Source organism: Aptenodytes patagonicus, chromosome 1, assembly GCF_965638725.1.
Source record: "Aptenodytes patagonicus chromosome 1, bAptPat1.pri.cur, whole genome shotgun sequence".
In the NCBI taxonomy this organism is placed as follows: Eukaryota; Metazoa; Chordata; class Aves; order Sphenisciformes; family Spheniscidae; genus Aptenodytes; species Aptenodytes patagonicus.
In genome coordinates this window covers 26,046,658-26,066,771 of record NC_134949.1, presented here as the reverse complement: position 1 = coordinate 26,066,771, position 20,114 = coordinate 26,046,658, and the positions used below count along the sequence as shown (strand labels likewise).

Here is a 20,114-nt window from a genome sequence, read left to right as displayed (position 1 = left end):
AAAGATAGATGAATAAAAGCATCATGCTGCCAGCATAAGCTATAAGTATCCACATTAAGCTCAATTTGCCTGCATAATAAGATGTAATTCTGCAGATGAACATTCCTTGCGTAGGCAAGGCCTTAATTAACAGGCTGAAGTAAAAAATCCTGGTTTGCAAAGATGCTCAGAGAGGGGATGAACATACAATTGCATATTCTCATCTTAAGTTACCACTCCCCTGCTTGTCTGAATGCAAAGTAATACAAAGCAGTAGAGACTATCTCCATGAGGTGGGATTTCATACTGTTTAACTGATCTACTGCTCCCGCATGCTGAGCTCCACTGGTTTGCTGAATAAAGCAAACAAGATTTCTGTAACTATAGACAAAGCCCTTTACATGGAAAAAGCTTCATGCAAATTGCTAGTAGTTAAATTGTTCAGATACGAAATATCCATTTTAACCTTCCACTTCAAATGTCCTGTCAAAGCCCGCTTCTGGTGTGAAGTCTGCAGGAAACCAGCAAAACAGTGTGTATTAAAGATGGAATAATATGGACATTATTAATGCTCCTTCATTAAACATCTCTCAAAAAATTTTGAAACACGAGTTTTTCCATGCAGGTGACTTGTGTTATTACTGTCACTTTTGTTCTTCCTTTCTCTTTTATTGTAGACTGTTTTAGCTTACACGTTGTATCTTGCTTTACTTTAGAAATAATTTCTGTGAAAGGGATCTTCTTCTGTGTTAAAATACAGTGCCTGACAGCTTGGGATCCTTTGCCTGGGCCATTTGGTGTTACTGGAATATTAATAACGCTAGCACTTTTTCGCTGAGATACAGTTTTATAATTATTACATTTGCAGAAGGGAGACAGACTCACGGTCTCATGATCATAGATGTTGATTTTCCACAAAAAGTTAAGCTGTGAGAGGAATGACACGGGCAATTTCTAGGCTATATCTATTCACAGAAGAGTCCGCTCAAAAACTAAATAACGGTTGTAACACATGCCTCATTCATGTTTGTTTTCCAAGAACATTTTTTCATGTGTGGTTGATTAGGAATGTATTGATACATTTAAATAGAAGTCAGACTGCTCTGTTAGCCTGAATCTGAGAGACAGCACTAGGTGTACGCTGTTTTTCTAATAGGAAGTCTCCTGTTTTCTATAAATAGACATGTTTCAGTTCTGATTGTTCTGTACTAAAATAACTGGCTAGATGTCTAATTACTCTCAGCAGAAAACACAAATAATGGCAGGCATTCAACCCCTCCTGAAAAATTGTTCCTAGCAGTTAACTGTTCTACTTCCTGGGCACTGGCTCAGAAACATGCTAGGTCTGAGGGCCCTTTTTCCTTTCCCTTTTCTTTTCTTCGGTACGTTCATATCGATCACTCTGCTGTGGCCTAAAGGCAAATGATACACAGTGCAGCATATCCTTTGGAGTCAGGGATCAAATTCATCCCTGGCCAGGATGTGTAACAATAAACAAGGGAAGGAAATTAACTGCTTCTGAAAAATGGGAGTTCCTCCAGCTCCCTTTCAATTTGCACACAGCTAGGCATTGTGCTTTATATGTAATTGTAATGATTTATTCAAAGGTGTTTGGTAGTCTAAGGCGTAACATCTTGCTTATCTGATAATTACATAGCTGGTGAGGTCATCAAGTAGGTTGTTAACACTGTCAATCTTTTGCACTAAAATGAAGTCTTTGCGTGTATGTTTCTTTCATGTTTCATTTATTTGCTATCATCTGTGCCATTTTTATCTACCTGCAGTTTTTTGTTTGTTTCTTTCACAAAGGAGCACGTAGTGAATCTTTCTTGCCTAAATATCACATGCCTTAATTATTTTTATACCCTAATACTTGTTCTCGTAATGTGAAATTGATGAATTCTTTACAGTAATGGATGCAGCGTAACTGAAAATTCACCTCTTCAGCTTTGTCACACTGCTTATACACCTAAAAAAGGTGATAGTTACTTTCATAGTCCTGGACCCATTCTGCATCATAAGTTCATTACTGTACCTAATGTAAATTGAATGTTAGATCTCCTTAAGTGAAATCTTCACCCTGCTTGGCATTTGCGATTGTGATTGGGATAGGAAAAAATTACATTTGGAGAGGGAAATCTGCCAAAATAAATATCTCTGTGGGCCATCAGTGGGACCAAATTTAGGGGGTAATCTAATAAAATTAGGAAGGTATCACGGATGGATAGGACAAAATGGAATAAAATGCATGTAATCTTCCCAACCTTGGGAAAAAGAACCAACCAAACAGTCACTGAAATAGCTGTACTGCAAAGAGCTTTGACCTAATGCTGTACCCTGCCTTGGATGCTGTACAGCTTCTCTGGCTGCCCTTTCTGTTTGGAAGTTCTTTATTTCTGATTGTGATCCTGTCACTGAAATGGTTTACCCTTTATTGAACATATTTGTGGTGTTCTCAACAGATGTAGTGATTCTGTTAATCTTTTGAGAGATGCCACTATCTCTAACTAGTCCAGATTACAAAGGCTGTATACAGAAGAAAACAAATAACCACTTGAGGTTGCTGACCAAGCTCTTTTGAAGCTACATTGGCATTTCTATACCACATCACATGCTGGGATATGGGTAAACTCCAGGACCTATTTGTATCTTCTGATCCATAATGGTGTTTTAATTGGTGCAATTTAGTTTTGTCTCTTCTTCAAGCAGCCATCTCTGACTCCCGTGTTGCTTGTTTCCTGATAATAGAACCCCATGGTCTCACAGGTCAGCTTTGCCCCAGAAAGGAAGCATCAGAACTATCTCAGAAGCTAGCTACTTGCTCAGTGCAACTTAATTCCCACTTGAACACCAGTTCTAGATGTTGGCAATCTGGTGTCTAATATTTAGGAAGCCGCTACACCAAAATTCAGGTTAGAAATTCCTGCTGTTTGAGATAGCATGACCAGTATTACTTCCCGTAAAATTTACTTCCCATTAATGAAAGACCTCAGAAGATCACACTGCATATAGTGGATGTGTGTTTTAAGTGTACATGTTGAGGAGGTCAGAAAAAAGCAGCACCATGTTATCGAACTTTTTCATTTCTGAATGCTAAACAGGTCAGACACCAGAGGACTGGACATCAGTAGGCAGGTATAACAGGAGGTGCCAACTGTGAAATACCTAAATATAGTTCCAAAGCTTGAACAGTGGTAGTGAATATGTCTTTTTCCCTTCTGCCACCTGTAGCTGTTCATGTAGTTAGCACTCCAACAGTTTGCTATTCCTCAGGATTTGGCTCTAAGTATTTTTTGTTCAAATAGGAATTGCATGATATTTTCTTTCTCAATACGCTTCTTTTCTTTCCTCATAGGTCGTATAAGCCCTTGGGATCTTTTGATCTGCTTATCTTCCAGAAAAAATGATGGTACTGGCTGCATTCAAATAGAAGACTTGCATCGTCTAGAATTATTCCAGAAGGTACGAGATTATTGTGTTATCCTTTGTGGGAATGAGAGGACAGGGCTATCCCAAATTTTCAGCACTCACTCAAAAAAAGAAAAGTATCTGATGCTTATTTTATACTGCAGCAGCGTGGTTTAACAGCAATAAAAAAGTTTTTTCAAGTTTCCTATCTACTGAGAAATACTTGTCAGATGATACCAACATTTCATTCTCTTTATATCACACCCAGTGATCAAAAGCAATTTCTCATTTGGACATAGTATGTTATTTTAGATGTAAGTATTTCAGTGTAAATACTGAAAATTGTTAAAACTGAGTGTCAAGTTTTCCTTTTCTCTTCTTTAGCTTGAACTTTTGCGTTCTTGGCCACCCTCAACCAGCATGTCAGGCAGCAAAAGCGTCTACAGAAGTCAAGGGAAATTTAAACAATTTACCCTATTGGAAAAAGAGAATTTGGAAATAGGGAGAAACAACTAGCCAATGCATGCAATATTTCAGAATAATAGCATAAGCATAAGATAAAGCTGGACTAATTTAGCCTTCATATCTTATATTAGTATTGAGTTTCATCTAATGTAATTGCTCCTTTGTAAACATAATTTAGGCACCTCTCCAAACAGTGACAGTGCTCCTACAATTGATAATGTGTGAGCTGGACCAGTGTCCTCCTCCAGGGCCTTCACTGGAGTTCCTTGCTCTAGCACTGCAATCTGCCTACTCACAGTCCAAAGCATCAGTGGTGCCAATATTTCTTGGTATTTTCAGGATTGTTTTTTTTTTTTTTTTCCACTTGAGTATGTTGTGGGCACAGTTTAGGTTACTTAGATATGCAAATGTATAAATAAGCACCTGACCTGTTGGTGAAAATATGTAAGTGATTTAAACTGAGGACTTTGAAAAAACATGACCGAACTATGGATAAAGCTTGGCTTATATTTCAAGGACAATGGCACAGATAATAATAATAATCGTGAGACCCAAAAGTATAAGCTCCGAGTTGAGGGACTGGGAGAAGTAGAGCTGCTTTTAAAAGGTATTTAGTTCAGGTATGAAGTTCATGAGGATGCAAAAAAACTGCATGTCCACAGAAGTCAGAGCTAGGAGCATGTACACTGAGGTTCCCTGGGACAGGATACCTTATCTAAGTGTATCCAAAGTGAAATTTTTATAACAGTGCTAGTTTGCTAGAAATATACGTGCTTTGGATTCACGTCTCGGATCATAAAACATCCCAGGCTTCTGCAAACTGCTTTTTGCTCATTCTACCCATATTATCATATCTGAGCCTCTAATACTGTGCAATATAATAATCCTTACAGCACTCTGCAATGTCCAGAAGTTTCACTCATGAATAACGGAGACATAAGGTGATCAAAGGAATTGTCCAAGTTCCCTCAGGAAGTCTGCAGCACAGCAGGGACTTAAACCAGATGGCCCATATCTCCGGATAACTTTAAATATTGGGCTAACATTGCTTGCTGCTGGCATGTCCATACCCCAGTGCAACACAGCTCTTTGTTGCAGAGCCTGGATGTGGTTTAGCTACCTTAGCTTACCACTGTTCCCAAGCAGAGCAATTCAAGAGGCTATTTCCATGCAGTGAGAGACAGTGATTGATAACTGGCAGAGAACAGAGAAGCTGCAGAAACTGAAAAGGGGGCAGGGAACGGGTGAAAACTCAGCAGTCAGGAGGAGAGCCGTTAAGTCTAAAATTTTGTTTTGTGATGGCCATAGAGGAAGAGCCCATACTTTAACTTCATTATCCCACATTGTAGGAATGGCAGAGTTGTAATTCACTATTGACACTGACAGGAGTTTTGTACATGAGGTGTCTCTGATAAATTAAACACAAACCCATTGAAGGCTCTGGGAAAAAGAGCAATTTTCTGAATGAAATCATTAAAGCTTCTCTTTTTGCGTACAGGTAAACCTAATTCCAGAAATTCAGCATTTCCTTTGCAGAAAAGAGGGATTATGCCAGATAACAAAAGCCTTTTCAGGTAACCTAATTTCTTCAAATCTGTGTATGTGATGATGGTCTTTTAATAGTTGTCACAGGAAGTCTCTGAAATGACACTGTCAGGCTTACAATTCCTTTTTATTTTTAGTCACGAATGCGTAGGGGGAAAAAAATGAAACAAGAAAGATAATCCATTTCAGACACCACTTAAATACGAATGGCAGTTATGCAGTATCTTTTCAGGTAAAGATATTGCATTGTTTAGCCATTGCACACTGCAGAAATAATTTGGCTATAAGTGTCTTATTTTTGGACTGTTTTGTGTTAATATAATGTATTGGTGTTTACACTTCAAAGCCCTGGGTTCGGTGTAATATGTTTGTTCAGCTTTACAAAAATGTTGTGGCATGGAGAAGGAGTAGGAGTCAGAGTTTGGTTCCCATCCAGACATAGCTTACTGATAAAAAGCCTTTGTGTATTAAGATCATCAACCAGAAAAGTTTAAAGGTTATGGGCCAGTTGCCAGAGAATTCTAATTTACTATGGGTGAAATTCAGCTTTGAACAGAAACTGGAAAAAACTGTTGTGCACCATATTAGGTCTATTTAAACTACAGAGGGACACATTCTGATCTCAGTTACACCACTAAATATCCAACATCAATGCTATTTTGGATTTATGATCTATCCTATATAAACTTTGCTTATAAGAAATCTTGTCCTTTTTTTTTTGTAATCCAGTAACAACCAACCCCACATTTATTCCATTAGTATTTAGCCTTGTTTGCAGACAAATATACAAGATTGATCAGTCTCGTCTCTTCTCTTCTCTTCCCTTCCCTTCCCTTCTCTTCTCTTCTCTTCCCTTCCCTTCCCTTCCCTTTCACCTTTTATATATTTGCAATATTTAGCACATAAGAGAAAGATGCATTACATCTCATTTAACCATTTAGAAGTCAGATATCTTCTGCACCAGTATTCTAGTCTTCCCCTTAAGCCAGTGGAGAGAGAGGGGCACCTTCAAACACTACTTCATTTTATCCTAAACTATGTGTTTAAAATAGGTGTGTTGAATTACCCTCTGCAGGTACTTACTACCCAATTAACTCTCACCACTGACTGTAAATGGAGCCTAGACAAGTAGCGTAGATTAAATACCTGACACTTGGATGCTTGACTAAAGTTGAGGTTAGGTGGTTCCTAACCTAAGCATACCATATTTTCCCTTTTAATTTTTTTACCGTTTCATTTAAAGATTGATCAATATTTAAAACTTATGTGAAGTGTTTCCTTTTATAGAACTGTATGTTGAGAGTCAGTTTAAATTGGACATTTCTATTTTCCTGGTGCAGTAAATTGTCAAAACTGATCATAAGGAACATGCAGTATAAGGAACATCTATCCAGGTCCCATGAGAGCCCTTTATCATGAAGTCATATTACACCAGGTAGGTGATATATTCTGTTTTGGCTGAGTTTTAAGTGTGCCTTCAGTGATGCCTAGTGCCTTGGTTCCCTTGCACTGGAAAGTGAATTAGAAAGTATTCTGATATAGTACCAGTTTCAGACAAACCTGAGCAGATTTCTAAAAATTTCAAGGACTTCAGGAATTGGTAGTTCCTACTTGTCTTGTAACAGACTGCCTTTAAAAAACATTGGTTTGCCCTGATACTTGGAGAAAGGCCAATTGCAGTGGTTTTATTATTTTGCTACCGCAAAACCACAAACACAAGAGGCACTCACCACACACAGAGCTTTCCCCTTAAAATATGCACATTTTCACTGGTGTCCATAAACTGTGGTACAAGCCACTTTGTATATGTGGTCTGTTAAGCGGTTCAGCGTTTTCTCCTCTTTAGGGAAGGGCCATTTGTAAACATGTTATTCCATGCCAGGAAAGCAAAGAGAAAAGCCCTTCTAAGTGGTGCTGAAATCCCATTGAAATCAAGGTAGTGTGTGTGCTTGGCAGCAGGGGTCTGAGTCCTACTCACCCAGTAACAGAGGATTATTCTAGCAGTCTGCTGAAGGACTGTCAGATAGAAAAAGGCCCAGCCCTCACCATTCAGTTACCAATAAAAAAGACTTTGAACCTAAATTAGCTGCAGTGTTTTAAAGTAAAAAAAAAAAAAAAATCCATCTCTTAAATCTAGGTGTCTCCACATTAGCATGTGGTCTAGGGGCTGAGGTAGCTGTTTCAACACAAGGGTCTCCTGCCACTTGGGATGCCATGGAGAGTCCAAGATGCCCAGTAGGATGGGCAGATTTGGCACAAAACCTATGTCTTTTTGGTCCAGCAGCTGGAGGCTCAGAGGGATATCCTATGGTGTCCTAGAAGGCAATAGATGTCTATGTGTGGGTACCTGAGTTTAACACTTGGTATCTAAGCTCCTGAAATTAACAGAAGTACAGTTTAGAGTGAGCAAGCCCAAAAAGACATTTACTTTCAGCATAATTTACAGTTAGCTGAATTGCTCCACATTGACTATATAGACTACACTGACGTCCACTGACAGGAAAGGGCACTTAGACTGTGGCACACAGGGGGTCATCTTTGTATAGACCAGACCTCAGTGTCTCAATCTAGAAATGAATCCCATTCAGTATCACTGGATATGTGACATCTAATTTACTATGCGTGAAATTCACCCATAGAAGGTGAAATTAGAATCAGAAGGGTAAATCATTTGATTTCAGGTTAAGAGGACAAAAAGGTATAAGTTAAAGCAAATTTCTAGAGCCAAGATTTCAGATACTCTCCTCCCCTTCCATTCATCTGATAAAGCCAGCTCTTTCCACTTCTTTCTTCTGCTTGCATCCTCCGACAGGTCTTTCTTTCCAACAACAGCAAAGTTGCAAATTATTAGGATTTGTTTGATCCTCAATTTTAAAATTGTTGGGGAAAGAATGGTTTTCATCAGTATTTCCTCTCAAATCAGTTGTTTCCTTTCAAATCAGTCATGTACTTTCACTCCTGTGTGTTTGAGTCAACAGGGCTTCTCTGCAATTCCTGTTGAAAAGGATCAGTTGGTTTGTTATTACTGTGTTTGTCATTTAGTCAGCCCTCCAAGGAGCCAAGCAATTTCCTGTAAAAGTGAAAACACAACGTTGCTGCTCTAAGAATTATGTGATCTAATTAAAGACATGCTAAGTTGTAGAAAGAAATATCAGGCAGCAAGGCTGAGAGGATGGGATTACTGGATTCACTGTGGGTATGACAGTGTTGATATTGATAAGCAGTGGGTACAAGGATAAAGGTTATTTTTTAAAAAAAATGTTATTCTATTTGTTGTGCAACTCTTAAGTTGCTAGCTTTTGTATTTAAGAGAGCATGCCCCTTCTCATACCCCTGTAGTATCAATATAGGAAAGAAAATGAGTTGTAGAAAATATCAGGTCAGTGCTTGTTTCTTTGCTTTGTCTCTTTAATGGTAAATCTTTTTGTCAGTCTGAAAATTCAGATTGGTTCTATCTGTATGGGGGGAAAAATTATGCACATACCAGTGATGACTGCTTTTTAGGAGACAGGAGAGAAGCTGGGAAGAGAAAAAAGGTTAGGAAAATCAGACTGGAAGAAGAGTCTAGAGGAGCAAAAAGGTAAAAAAGACGTGATGTGTGGGGGTAAATTGGATTGAGTAAGAGAAGGAGTTGCTGGAGCACGGGTACATGTGGCAGTGGGTTTGTGATGAGGCATAAGAATGGTAATGGATCTTAAAATTCAACATGGAGGACACTGATAAGTGCTTGCTGCTCAGTCTGAGAAGATTGGTTTCACTCCCGCTTTTGCAGGGCATTTGGCTCAGTTTTTAATCAGGTGCCTGATGTCTGCTCACTATATGGGACTTGGGCCAGGAGGAGGTTCTGGTACAGCTATTGAATGACCAAGGAAGGCTACTGGCATTTATTGCTCAGGTCAGCAAAAGATGCAGCTATTGCAGTGATCTGTGAATGAAATCTTCCTGCAAACCCTAACCTAGAAGCTCTCTGATGTTGGAGAATGACTGGCAAAGAGATTTCAGGTGTTCATACTTGGTATCCCACCACAGGTGGGCTGAGAACTGGGCTTGGCTGCCTCCTGGAACTACTCTCAGCTGAGAGATGGAGAGGACTAAGGTCCACAATGTGAGCAGAATTGCCCAGCCTCAGTTTAAGGCACAGGAAAGGCATCCTGATGTAGGCACAACAAATTCTCTTTGACAGGTTTTGCCTGGGAAAATGCTTATAGCATTGCCTCCCTGATTTTCGTGTTCCCTAAGCAATCTAGACTAGTCTGTCTTTCCACATAAACATTTGTCTTGCTTCATCACTTCCAGGGCCCAGCCTGTGCCATGCATAGCTGTTTTCTCTACCCATCCAGATCACCAATTCTTTTTAAAGTAATACTTTTGCTGTACGCCTTCCTTCTGCGTTTCTTTTTATTAGTGTCACTAGTGCAGAGACTTTATGAGTGTCTACCAGCCTTGAGTGCTTACTTGGTCACCCGTGGGGCTGGCCAACAGTGTTAATCACACAGAAGGTCTTGGGTAGGCACGACCCTAATGAAATTGGGTGGGAGGGAGAGCCAAGATAGTCCAGCTGTGTGACTGTGCTCTCACTGTGATATGTTTACTGTCTGGTGCTAACCCCACGCCAGCTTTCCTCTCCCCCTGCCTAGCAAATCTGCCCTGCCTGTCCCCTGCATCCTTGGGTTACTCTGGAGTCAGCAGGAAGGGTGATGAGCTGAGGGGAGGAAGCAAGGTCTGATAGGGCCACCTATGTAAGAGAGAAATTATAGATTAAATTTATTTTCCGTTGTAGTAATTCAAAATCTCTGTGACAGGAACATGCTTCTGTATAGGGGGATGCATTTCTTTTGCCAGCTGGCCCTTATAAATGTCCGCACACCAGTTGTGATCAATTTTGTGCCTATTACCTTTCTGCTACTGAAGTTGCTAAGAGCCTCAAGAATGGCCAATAAAATCAGCATCTGATTCTTTTGAGTTAATTTGATTATAAACTACATGGGGCAGGATTTTCTTTGTTTTATAACAGGGTCAGATCTCAGCTAGGATGAAAATGTACTTCTGTAATAACAACAAATATGAAGAGACTGAAAAGAAGTAAAGCAGCTAAATGAATTCAATTACTATTAAATATAGAATATAGAATATTCTATATTCTACCTTGTTACTAGTACAGAATTGTAGCTGTGGCTCTAATAATGTAACAGTCAGCCAGCATTTTCACTGAGTTGCCTTTTCCAGAGTTTTATAGCTTATCTGTAAATTTAAGTTCTAGTATGAAGGGTGCACACAGATGAAGCAGCCCTTCTAGAAAATAATGAAAAAAAAACCTCTATCTTTTAACTGTGAGGATGCTTTAGGGATGAAGAAGCAAACACTTTATTTAATAAATACTGTTTTCCATGCACCTGCCGAAACAAAGCAAAAAACATGGTAAATGATTAATCTAAACTGAAGCTGTATTTGCTGATGTTTTTAAAGGGGAAAATAAATAACGTGCATTTCAAAATAACGCGCTATCATCATTTTGTGTTTTTAACTCTGAAACTTCACAGGTGTTTTTTAGCATGAATTTCAATGCATTCCAATGCACAGTTTAAATTCCTTTCCCTCTAGATCTGCTTTACTATAAACATTTTTTTATACTAAAGATATTTTAGATAGTTTAAATTTCCAGAAATGACTACTAGTTTGAGATTTCTCCATTCTAAATATTCAGTGTGGGTTGCTTTGAGATTATCTGTATTACAGAGGGAGGGATCACTGCATTTTTTGAATATGAAAACCTTTTAAGGACAGCTAGATCAATAGTCAGTAGTGGGTGGGATATTGAACCTGCAGCAATGTGCACATCACAAATGAAGCTTATAACACATGTCAAAACCATCACAGGAGTGTTAAGTATCAAGCAAGAAATCAGATTCCTGTGAAATCAATGGAAATTTTGCCAGGACTTCCCTGGGGGCCAGGATTGCCCTTAGTCTTCCTAGCTTCCTTCAAATACTCAGCATCTGCTTTGAGTTTCACAGCCACCCTTTTCTAAATGCATAGGTTATAAAACTGAGTGTTAAAGGTTCTCTCTCTTTCTTTAGCAACCTCAAGGCATAATGTGTAAGCCATAGGAGAGTACTAATCTTTGTTTCAGAGTCTTTTCACCCGATAGGTCAAATGGGTAACAGGAGGCAATTAAATGGAATAGGTCTGCTTTCTGTGACAAGCCTGCAATGACCTCAAGGCATGTAGCAGCAGTAGTTCAACTGAAATCATCCATCCTCCAAAACCAACACTGAAAAATGAAAAAAATGCACTTTTAATGCTCATTACTTTCATGGTTATGCAGCTAGAGCAGGTTGCCATACATGACTGAGCAAAAGGTACTGGATAGTAGGCTTTATTTTGGTCAAAATCCCCTAGTCTTGGAGGTGTTCGGAAGTCTGCCTAAGAGTCTATGAAAGCTTTTTAAGCATCTCTTGATGTGAAGCAATCTTTGCAGCTGTTTAACACACCATTCCAACCTACAAAGGCTGGAAAATTGCCCAGCTGTAAATACTAGAAGAGGACCAGTTTGTGGCAATGCAGCTTGCCCAGTCTGTGTCAGAAATAAGCTCGTTGTGCTCCAGCAGCCCACACCAGTCAGGCAGATGTATGATCCCAGCACAGGATGCAATATGAAGTTCTTCTAACTCACTGAGATGCCCTGTCAGAGAGCAAATGTGCAAGGCTGAGAGAGAGGACTTGTTATCAGTCCTTCCTGAATGTTGTGCTGCAGAAACTGCTAAGAAATAACGTGAGGTGATTATCATTCTCCTTTTTTCCTGAGTGAGAGAATTCAGGCTCCTGCTAGAGACAGACTACCACTATGAAAATCTAGGAAGACGTTCAGAAGGCTTCTATGCAGATGGAAACTCTCCTGTATACTTTCAGGATTAATGTACTTTCATGTTCTAAATTGATGTTTTTCCTGCTAAAAAGAAAAGCAATTGAATGAAGACTCTGCAAGTACAAATGTGCTGAGCTTACAATGTTCTTTATGAAAGAAATGAACAATGTGCTGGGCTCGGAACAAAGCACAGCACCTTAGTTGCCTTTCATCCCATCTCTAGCTTTGTGCTTCATTAAACAACCAGGATCTCCCAAGGTGATTCAATTGCTCTTGAAATGTTTCTAATAGATCTGACAGTTGATGGGCACTTTAGAAACAAAATGACCTTTTTCTCACAGACAAGAGTCTTAATCGTTCCTTGTTCCATGTTTGAAGTGTATAAAATATAGCCTATTTGATCTTGAACAAAGTAAAAAAAAATAACAAACAAAACTGTATCGTAACCCTCCTTGTAACTTCAAAGGATAATATAAAAGGAAGGATAAAGAAGAGGACACATTCTCATTCATCTTCTGTTTCCTTTCTTTCAATTGAGTGTTACTCGCTTAGTTCAACCAGTAGGGTCTTCTCCTGCTGAATTCCTTACCTTTGCAGATCACCAGATGTTCATGTTAAGCTAAGCGTTCCATTTACCACCAGTCCACGTGGCCGCAGCCGTGTCAACACTGACCTGGCTCTGCTCCACGAAGTCTTAATTTGTCCAAATGTACTTCTAGCTATTGGTAAACCTTTTGCTCACCCACACGTTGTAACTCTTAAATCAGCTATTCTTTATTGTGTATGCGTTGAATCTCATGTTACACTTCAGAACTCTGAGCCGAAGACAAGTAAATAACTTGGGAGACGGATGTGAGGAGAGAGGGAGCAAGAAGTCATAGCTGTGTAAAATACTTGAAAGGCCTCATTAGATGTCAGTGTGGCTGCTGCATTAGATACCAGTTGTTGCTGTCAACTGATCTGTTTGACTCTGTGGTACTTTGAGGTGGTACTTTGAGAGATTGCAGTTGACAGAACAGTATCTACCACCAGGTCATGTGACAAAGAGGTGCTTAATTTTTTTGATCTAGAGGTGTTGACTTGCTTTGGTGGATCTTATACCTCCCTTTCACATGTGCCCCCCAGCTGTTCCTATGTCTCAGATCTATGTTTTACCCGTTGCTGTGGTTAGAGCGCTAATGTGTGAATTCAGCTGAGAACTTGTAGTGGCTTCCTCACCCATCAAAATGGCATCGTGGAGAACACCCTAGGCAAAGTGGTGCTGTTTGTTGGTGTTTTCAATGGTACCATTTCAGAGATGTCAGCATAGGAAACCTTCAAGCCAGAATTTCAAGGAGGTGAAGAATTTTTTTAAGTGAAAGCAGGTATCCGGCCTTAGGTACACTGCTGTACACTGGATCATCACAAATGGCAGCAGCAAAAGGTACTTGAGGCAAAGCCTGCAGCTGCTCCTCAGGAAAACCAGCAGTTTGTGTAGCCTTTCAATTACTGCATAGCCACTTTTAAAAGGAAAATGTTCTTTTCTAGTTTACGTCTTTTTTTTTCTTTTGATCTTTAGAGTCTGCTACAAAAATTACTGATATTAAGATCTGGATTTTTGAAAGAGGGGATGTAATCTAGAAATGACACTAGGATGCTGGGACTCTTTCTAACTTGATTTCCCAAGCTGCCTGGCACATATCAGCTGCTGAGCCTGCCTCACCTCTTCTATTATAAAATGTTGATGTCTTCTATTATAAAATGTTGATGTTATTTATGTACTTCAAAAGGACTGGTTAATTAACAACAGCTTGTAGAGTGATTTCAAGATGGAAAAACATGGCAATTACTGCGAACAGTAAAGGCACTGCAGGCTAATTTTCATTGATGGTAATGTTGATTAACAAATTTACAGCTCTAATAAACACTGTTACTCCTTTTGAGTGCAAGAACAGGTGAAGAGTTGCCATGAGAACTGATGTAGCTGAGTGTGCTGCAGTTCAGTGCTACTGACATCTCTTTATTATTATGTTAATCGTATTCATTGATTACTAAGAGTAGATTTACCAAAGTGAGGGACTGTTACTCCCTCATTAACTCTGCCTGATGGTGTACATGCTGTGTGTCACCTCAAAAGCACCTTGTGGCAGTCTCATTCCCCTTTCTTCTTGTTCCAGCCACCTTGCGATGGGCTCTCTCCCAGGTGGATGCTGACAGAAATCAACAGAGGTGTGTAAGGCACCATATAAACAGGATGCTCTATAGCATGAGGAATAATTTATGAGCATTGCCCCTTTTTTGTTCTCAATGCTAATCGCCAACATGCTGAATTTGTTTAACCTTCTCTTCTTAAAGAGATGGCAGGTTTCCATTTTTTTATGTCAAGGCATTTTGCAATGACTTAGGGCAATGCTAAGGAGCTTCTACCCAGTAGCCTGAGAATTTCAGGACACCTCTTTTTCATCTGTCCCTACCCATTTTTTTTTGTTATACCCAGCTCTAGTAAATGGTCCACTGTGTAGTGACAAATGAATTAATGCCAAAGTAATCTTTTCTATTTCCCTAAAACAGCTAAAACTCTCATTTAAGAGGGGTAAATATAGGTACAAACCTCATCTCATTCTTTTCAAACTCTGCCTTGTGAGTTAATACCATATTGGTTACTTGTTGCCTTAGCAACACAATTAAAACCATATTTTAAAAAGGAAAAGACACTCTCTACTTTCTCTTGAGTAACAAGCTGAGCAGCCCTTCTCTGCTGCCCGGTTCTTATTTTCAGTGAAATACTGGCTTTCTTTTAAATAAGAAAATTATGTTGTGTGCATTTCCCTTTTCTCAACATTATGGTCATTTTAACTAAAGTAATTGATGAAAAATGTGCACCTTTGACATAATTTGGCTTTCAGATGACCAGCTGAGAAGAGAAGGGCTGTCAGTCTTGTTTGCATGGTTCTGTTAATGTTGTCACATAGCTATGGCCTAATGTAAAAGGTGTATATGTTATAGGGAGCTTGGTCTGGAGGTGCAGTTCTGCCTCCTTTCAGCTGTGTGCTGTAGACATCAAGGTAGGACAACCTGTCTCTTTCTCTTGTCTGCCACCCTAGGCAGCATTGGCAAGGGGGTAGCTTGGATTGCTGTCATAGGCTTCATTGGGTTTTGTGTGACTGATCCCACTCATGGTCAACAGATCAGTATCTTGCTGTTTGCAGGTCTAGGCCATGAGATTTGAATTCCAGAGTCCGACGGTGCTGGGCTGTTCCTGATGGATGTGCTACAGTACCAAGATACAGGGGAACAGGGCTTGGCTCCATAACTCCAGAGATAGTTGCAACAGCAGAGGGCTGTGTCTTCCCTTTTTACCAATGTGAGGATAAATCAGAAAAAGATCTCTGAAGTCATCTGTGCACTGTGGAGGGCCTTTATGTGTTTTAATAATTCTGGTTTTGCCTGAACACCAGAGCTGTATGATCAAACTTTACACTCTGGGAATTATTTGCAGCTGCAAGTAAGTAGCTTAGTTTTCTTGCATAGTCAGTGAAAAAACAGACCTTTTCAGAGAGCAGTTCAGAACCAGTATTTCTCTTAGTGCTCCAAGGACTGGTCTCTCTCTCCCTCCATTGCCTAAAGACAAAGCCTAAGAGTACTATTTTGCTAATATAGGCACTTCAGTTAGTGTCACGGAGGCTCATGAAATCAAATTAGGCAGGTGATAGATTAAAAAATAAACTTTATTTTAACCAAAATTATTTAGCAGAAAACTAACTAGAAATGAGGCATTAACACTCCGACAACATCAGTAAACCACAGGTTCAGGATGGTGTATGCACAGCCGGCTTTAGAAATGAGGATCCAAAATGTGCACAATCGCTCACCTACGAGATGAGGGCTCTCAACCTGGAGGAGTTTCCTTGGGCGGCATCCCGACCCAAGGGGCGAGTCCCCGGCTGCAGACCCGCTGCTCCGAGGAGGACTGACTCAACTTGCCCTCCGGTGGGGCTCCATTTATACCCTAGTCGAATCTGATCTGTGGCCAATTCTAATTGGCTGAGGGCCTTAACTTTCTTACTCCTCACCTGAGGTGTATACGTGACCATAATTATTGGCCCAAAGCGTGTACGTGACAGTCAGCACTCGCCACCTTAAAGGAACGAAAGTAAGGGCGTGAAAAGTAAGGATGCAGCGGTCTTAATGCCCCCAGTCTTTGTCAGGGCAGGTGCACCTGCCACAGGTAGGTAACCGAAACAATGCATAGGAGTAGCTGTAGTGCGACCATTGCAAATTGCCCTGGTGAAATGTCATTGTCTTTTTACAGGGTGAAAATCGCCATAGTGAAATGCTGGTTTGTCTTTACAGCACGGATATGGAAAAATAGCACTTGATTTATGCTCCCTGTGCATATTCAGAAGCAAGTCTGCTAAGTAAATGACTTAATGGGAGTTTACTAGCTTATTCCTGTTATCACTGCACAGCCAAGTAGGCAGAGAGTAGTCTATTTTGTCTCTGTACCATCAGCAAACAGGTAGTCACTTACAAAGTCCAAATCAGTGACCTGGTTTCAGCTGGGATAGAGTTAATTTTCTTCCTAGTAGCTGGTATAGTGCTGTTTTGGATTTAGGATGAGAATAATGTTGATAACACACCGATGTTTTAGTTGTTGCTAAGTAGTGCTTACACTAGCCAAGGACTTTTCAGCTTCCCATGCTCTACCGACTGAGAAGGCTGGAGGTGCACAAGAAGCTGGGAGGGGGCACAGCCAAACTGGCCAAAGGGACATTCCATACCATGTGACGTCATGCTCAGTATATGAACTGGGGGGAGTTGGCCAGGGGGTGGTGACCACTGCTGGGGGACTGGCTGGGCATTGGTTGGCAGGTGGTGAGCAATTGCATTGTGCATCACTTGCTTTCTATTTATTATTATTATTATTATTATTATTATTATTATTATTATTATTATTATTATTATTATTATTATTATTATTTTCCCTTCCTTTTCTGTCCTATTAAACTGTCTTTATCTCAACCCATGAATTTTACTTTTTTTTTCCTGATTCTTTCCCCCATCCCACTGGGGGGCAGGTAGTGAGCAAACAGCTGTGTGGTGTTTAGCTGCCTGCCGGGTTAAACCACATCAGTTATAATGCGTAACACAACACAAAGATTCCAATGACAGTATAATCTGAACATGAGGTGCTATATTAATAAGGGCTTGTTTTTGATTAGTAAAGCCTTTAATCCTGCTAAATGGTGCATGTAAGGCAAAGGACCAGCTTAATTTTGGATCCCAGTTGAGCTTGGAAGGCTGAACTGAGCTGATCTGATGAACAGGCAATAATCATAGACAATCACAATGTCATTTTAACAGGATCTGTATGAAAATGAATAGTTCTTTTCCTTGAATGGCTGCTCACAGCTCATCACCAGAAATACAACTTCAGTTTTATTTTTCATCTCATGCACCAAAGTGGAGAGTGCGTGCATTAAAAGAGAAGCTATACAAATAAATTCATAACATTAGCATGATGCAGTATGTCATTAAAAAGATAAGTAATTAGGTTTGGGAATAATGTGAACAGCTTGGCTTTTCCCTGACTATTACTTAAGAACTTGAAATGTGAGGTGTGTTAGAGTTAATGAAAACCACCAATGACATAACGTAAGGGCTCTATGCCTTTTTATCAGCACAGTAAAAGCAGAAAATACATACCACCCGTTGACTGATCTCACATCACAATATTTTGATTGCTATTAATAGTCACATGCCTCAGTAATCTTGAGAACTCTGATACATCAGTCCTGCTCCCACTGTGTTTGGTGGCAGAACTAAGCCTCCCATAGATTTCAGTAACTACAAAATGTAGCCTTTAACGGTGAACCTAGAAACATGGATATGTGGTTATTTACTGAGCTGTCTGTGTGATTACAGTGGCAAAGTCCCTTGGTCCTTAGTCAAATAAATTTCTTATCCCCATTAATTGTAATTAGGGCTACGTGAGAAACAAAGTTTTGGTATTCTATATTTAGAAATAAAGGATTTCTGTTTAGAAGAAGGGGGAAGGGGATGCTTTTTGTATGCAGCACTCATGCACTCACCTATAAAGTGGGAGTTGCGGCTAAGCCTCTGAGCTTGCAGCTGGAAGGGGTGCCTGGTGGGTGTAAAGCTCTCTGCTAGCAGATCCGCAAAGGATTACAGTCTCAGCATTTGTTACTTTACATTGTCAGCTGATGCTGGTAGCTCCTCTCTACCTATTGTGTTTTACACATTTTATCCTTAACAGCAGGAGTCAACCTCTGCTTTCAATGCTCTGCTGACTTTCTTTCTCATCCCCTTTGTACTTTTTCAGACCTGCAGCTCCCAGTCGTCACCCCAGAGTGCTCCGGCCAGCCTGGGCTCTCAAGGGCCAGCGCCGCAAGCGACATGTCCCAGGGCGGCAAAAGCACTGACAAGACACATACTGCCCATCTGCGGTACTGGTGGAAGCAGAGCACGAGCGCACAGCTGTAAGCTAATGGTACCCCACCCCCAGAAACTGCGAGTGCTTCATTGTGCTTTTAGTTGGGAGTTAGGGATGCAGAACGTAGCAAGAGAGGAGGTCGCAGCAGGTGGAGCACTTGGATGTATTGCATCTCTTATACTTGCATAATGTTTGTTTCTGTACTAGCCAAGCTTGAATGTTTTGTGTGTGAACAGCTAAGTCTTTATGTTGAGGGCATTGAAACACCTTGACAGACCCAGAGACAACCCTGAATGTTTAGGTCTCATAGCGGCTGAGCTATTTCCTGCTCCCATCCCTGCCTTGCCCCTACTACAGACACACATATGTAGTCCTTTGCACAGAGACCCTCTCTTAAGTGAAGAACTAAAAAATATTTGAGAACTGGCTGTCCAAGTGCTGTTTCCTATGTTACAGTATCTCACAAATGTTATGTTCTGAGGCCCTACCATCCTGCAGAGGGGAGAAAAAGGTCTCTTTAATATAGATATTATTAGACTCCCTTAACAGATAGCAAAATTGAGGTCTGGAAAGGCCACATATTGCCAAAGATTACACAGAAATGGGAGGAGAGCCCTATGTCTTTTACCAGTAATCAATCTTAGAGACGCATAATTTCTATAGTCATCTTCTCATTGCATTTGCTATGAGGTAGATTGATACTCAGAGATTTTAGCAGGCAGAATAATAACGACATCTGTGAATATGCCCAAGTATAGCTCAGATTTCCCCAGGTAATAAGCTTTTAAATAGCAGAATTTTTTCCTTGGGTTTGCTTTTTTTCTGTCCTGTTTCTATGGCTGATTGTTTTTGTGTGGATTATGGGAGCTGTAGGCCAGTAACTAGACAGCCATGTCACTTCCTAGACAAAGTTTGCTTGCACAATTATTTTATGTTTAGCTGATTTATTATAGGTTATTTCTAGGTGTCATACTCACTCATAATATTTGGAATCATAGTTCATGGCTTTCATTAGGGAAAGCATGCAGTGCCATGTTTGTGTCCCTATACTACATTGAAGAAAGTGCTAACAATAGTGCAGTCTTTCCATAGTTTGGGTTTTTTTCTGAATTCTCTACAAATCAGTGTTAAATTTGGGTAGCTTTTTTAAGCTGCTTGGATTTCTTTAATGTTTTTACCTTCACTCTGAATGTCCTCGGTTTGCAACAATTACAACATGCCCACAATGCATTTACCCATATGTACTTTCAAACGTAACTCCCTCCTAACACAGTTAATTTCTATGTATGGAAATTCAGATTTTAAAATACTGAAAGCAATAGAAAGACTTGATATAAAGCTTTGTTCCAGCCTGCTTGGTTTCATCTACTGTGTTGTTTAGCTCAGGGGAAAAAAGGCTCATTTCCTCTTTCCACTAAT

The 20,114-nt window shown here is 40.0% G+C and overlaps 1 protein-coding gene across 1 annotated transcript in view; it reads left to right on the top strand.

Moving 5' to 3' along the window:
• Positions 1 to 20,114, top strand: part of CPED1 (cadherin like and PC-esterase domain containing 1) — a 156,498-nt gene that overhangs the window by 32,863 nt on the left and 103,521 nt on the right. Inside the window, exons 4-6 of the mRNA XM_076330198.1 lie at positions 3,335 to 3,441; positions 5,351 to 5,426; positions 18,585 to 18,741. Coding sequence (XP_076186313.1) covers positions 3,335 to 3,441; positions 5,351 to 5,426; positions 18,585 to 18,741 — 340 coding nt within the window. The remainder of the gene's footprint in view (positions 1 to 3,334; positions 3,442 to 5,350; positions 5,427 to 18,584; positions 18,742 to 20,114) is intronic.